This window comes from Pan paniscus, chromosome 7 (genome assembly GCF_029289425.2).
Source record: "Pan paniscus chromosome 7, NHGRI_mPanPan1-v2.0_pri, whole genome shotgun sequence".
Taxonomy (NCBI): Eukaryota; Metazoa; Chordata; class Mammalia; order Primates; family Hominidae; genus Pan; species Pan paniscus.
In genome coordinates, this window is record NC_073256.2 from 101,948,407 (window position 1) to 101,951,547 (window position 3,141).

The 3,141-nt window shown below is 58.7% G+C and overlaps 1 protein-coding gene across 1 annotated transcript; it reads right to left on the bottom strand.

Annotated features, from left to right (window-relative positions):
- Positions 1 to 788: 788 nt before the first annotated feature.
- LOC134730919 (exonuclease GOR) lies at positions 789 to 2,861 on the bottom strand. Its single transcript, XM_063606593.1, has one exon. The coding sequence runs from the start codon at positions 2,859 to 2,861 to the stop codon at positions 789 to 791; it is 2,073 nt and encodes a 690-aa protein (XP_063462663.1).
- Between the last annotated feature and the right edge of the window lie 280 nt (positions 2,862 to 3,141).

Here is a 3,141-nt window from a genome sequence, read left to right on the forward strand (position 1 = left end):
GTATGCATTTTTGATTTTTCCTGCTTTCTCTCGTGGGCAATTAGTGCTATAAATTTCCCTCTACACACTGCTTTAAATGTGACGCAGAGATTCTGGTATGTTGTGCCTTTGTTTTCATTGGTTTCAGAGAATATCTTTCTTTCTCCCTTCATTTCGTTATGTACCCAGTACTCATTAAGGAGCAGGGTGTCCGGTTTCCATGCAGTTGAGCGGTTTTGAGTGAGTTTCTTTATCCTGAGGTCTACTTTGATTGCAATGTGGTCTGAGAGACCGTTTGTAGTAATTTCTGTTATTTTACATTTACTGAGGAGTGCTTTACTTCCAACTATGTGGTCAATGTGGAAATAAGTGTGATGTGGTGCTGAGAAGCATGTATATTCTGTCGATTTGGTGTGGAGCGTTCTGTAGATGTCTCCTAGGTCCGCTTGGTGCAGAGCTGAGTTCAATTCCTGGATATCCTTTTTAGATTTCTGTCTCGTTGGTCTGTCTAATGTTTACAGAGGGCTGTTAAAGTTTCCCATGATTATGATGTGGGAGTCTAAGTCTCTTTTGATCACACTTTAAAGATCAAAAGGTAGAAGCGCAAAGACATTATCTGTGCAATATTAGAAACCTAGTAAGTGGTGGAATTTGGCCTTGAACCCAGATATCTAACTCCAGAGCCTAAGTGCTTCACCCACCTCACTGTGGTGCCTCTCGAGAAAAACAGGTAAGCACACATTCAGAAAGCTGGTGGGCCGGGGGGCTGGCCTTGTACTCAGAGGCCATGGAAGTCCCACGTGGGGTGGCTAGTGGTGTAAGGACAGAGGTCTCGGATGGGCAGAGGGATGTGGACAGGCGCGAGGGGGCGCGGCAGGGACTCGGGGGACTGGGAGTGGCGGCTCGGTGCTGCGGGAGGCGATTAGTGGAAGGACAGAGGTCTGGGAAGGGCAGAGGGATGGGGACAGGCCCGAGGGTCCGCGGCAGGGATTCCGGGGGACTGGGAGTGGCCGGTTGGGGTTACTCTTGGCTTTTTGCCCTCTCCTGCCGTCGACTGCTCCGGTTTCTTTGGCCTTGCGGCGAGGTGGACAGGGTGAGCTCTCAGGACTGATGGCGGTTGTGGAAGGGGCCTGGGGCCAAGGACAGGCCAGGGCGGCGGGAGAGGCGGACCGGTGGCGTGGCTGGATCTGGGCGCGCTGTCGGACCTTCCACATCACCAGCTGCAGGCAGGCGTTTGCGTCCTCGCTGGAGTTGTGGCCGTCCTGGCTGTCCTGGATGATCTGTCCCAGGTAGTCGGCCGCGAGATTCCTGAGGGAACGCTTGTAGGGGAAACCCAGGTAGTGCGGGAAGAGCACGGCCGTGTCCACCACGGTGCTGTGGATGAGCTTCAGGGCCAGCAGATCGCTCTCCAGGCTGTGCCCGATGAGGATGGTTTGGGCGCTGAAAAAGCTCAGCAGGATGGCTTGCACTTGGGGCAAGGTGATGCTCGTCTTGGCGACGTCGGCCTCGGTGACTCCGGAAAACCTGGTGTTGTAGTCCACGATCTCGTTGTCGGGCTTGACGAAGGTGTCGTACACCACTCGCATGTCGGCGTCCACCACGGTGACGCGGGTCAGCTCTAGGCCATGCGTGGTGTAGCACATCTCACAGTCCAAGGCGTAGATTCCTGGATAAGCGTCTCTGGACAACTCTTTCTTGAAGGTCTCCACGAAGCCATCGAGGCTGTCCTTGCGGCCGTCCCGCACGTGCTGCTTTGCCACCTGGCAGCCCACAGAGCCAGGAGCAGCTGCACAGCAGGTGTACTGGCTAACCCGGCCTCCAGCCACCTGGCTCGAGCGGACCCGCCCCCAGTGATAATAACACAACTGGTCGCGTACACAGCGGCCCGAGGAGGACACCAGGTACTCGGTGCCACAACGGCAGCAGACCCTGCAGGAGGAGTCGCCGGGCCCCTTCCCCTGGCCAGTGAAGAGGACGGCGCCTCCGGGCCGCTCGGGGTGCGGGAAGGGGTAGCCGTTCTCCTCGAGCTGGTCCTGGCTGAGCAGGAACTCCTGGAGGCGGCTGTACAGGGCGGCCCTGCTGAGGCCCGGCATGGAGCTGGGGGTCAGGCCCTTCAGTCTCTTGAGGGTGTTCAGGACCACGTTCAGGTACCTGTTCTTGTTGGGGCTGCAGTCGTAGGCCACCTTCTCCTCGTTCAGCGCCTTCTCCTCGGCCTCCTGCTTGGAGGCGCAGAACTTGAGACACTCTTCGGTGAACAGTTGGAGATAGCCTCGGCGGAGGACGGTGGGGACTTGGCACCCAGACCTTCGGAGGACAATAGGTTTCTTCAAACTCGGTAAGGATGGACGACGGACGATTCGCTTAGAGCTGATGGTGGTGGTGGTCTTGCATGCCATCCCTGACCTGTTGCGCGTCTTCCCTGGCTGTCTGCCGACCTTGGAGCCACTGGAGCGTTGGCTGCTGCTGGCCACGCGGGTTCTCTTGGCATCTGTGCAACCTGTGACCAAGCAAGGGCTGGAAGACTGGGCGATCGTCTTCCTCTTCCTGGGGGCTGAGATGCGGACTCCCGAGGGCCTCTCTGTCAGCCTTGGGGCGGCTGGCAAGCAGCAGGCCGATCCCCTCTGTGCAGGGAAGTAGCACGCCTCCGTCACCACCTTGGGACACGCTGGGGGCACCGCCGGACCCCTGTTCTGGGGCTCCGCCTGGATGTCCACAAATGCGGAGGCCTGGTTGTGCATCTGGGGCACCCGGAGCCCGAAGCTCTGGGCAGGCTGATGAGAGGGCAGGGGGAATTCTGGAGCCTCGAGGGCCGCCTCCTCGGCCACCTTCTTAGCTTCTGGGTATCCAGGTGGGAACCAGCAGGGAGCTGTGGCTCGCAACATCTTGCTGCCTTCGGGAGCACCGGCCTGGCTCTGCTCCGCTCCCAACTGGCGGCTTCTTGCCTCCAGGGCCGCCTCCTCGGCCACCTTCTTAGCTTCTGGGTATCCAGGTGGGAACCAGCAGGGAGCTGTGGCTCGCAACATCTTGCTGCCTTCGGGAGCACCGGCCTGGCTCTGCTCCTCTCCCAACTGGCGGCTTCAATGAGTGCCGCGGCCGCCACCCGTCGCCTTTATAGACGCACAGGGCAGAGTGGGTAGGACTTCTCCTTGATAGGTTGCTGCT

Bases quoted from the DNA above. Each gene is read 5' to 3' on its own strand.
- LOC134730919 (XM_063606593.1), bottom strand. From the start codon at position 2,861: ATGTTGCGAGCCACAGCTCCCTGCTGGTTCCCACCTGGATACCCAGAA.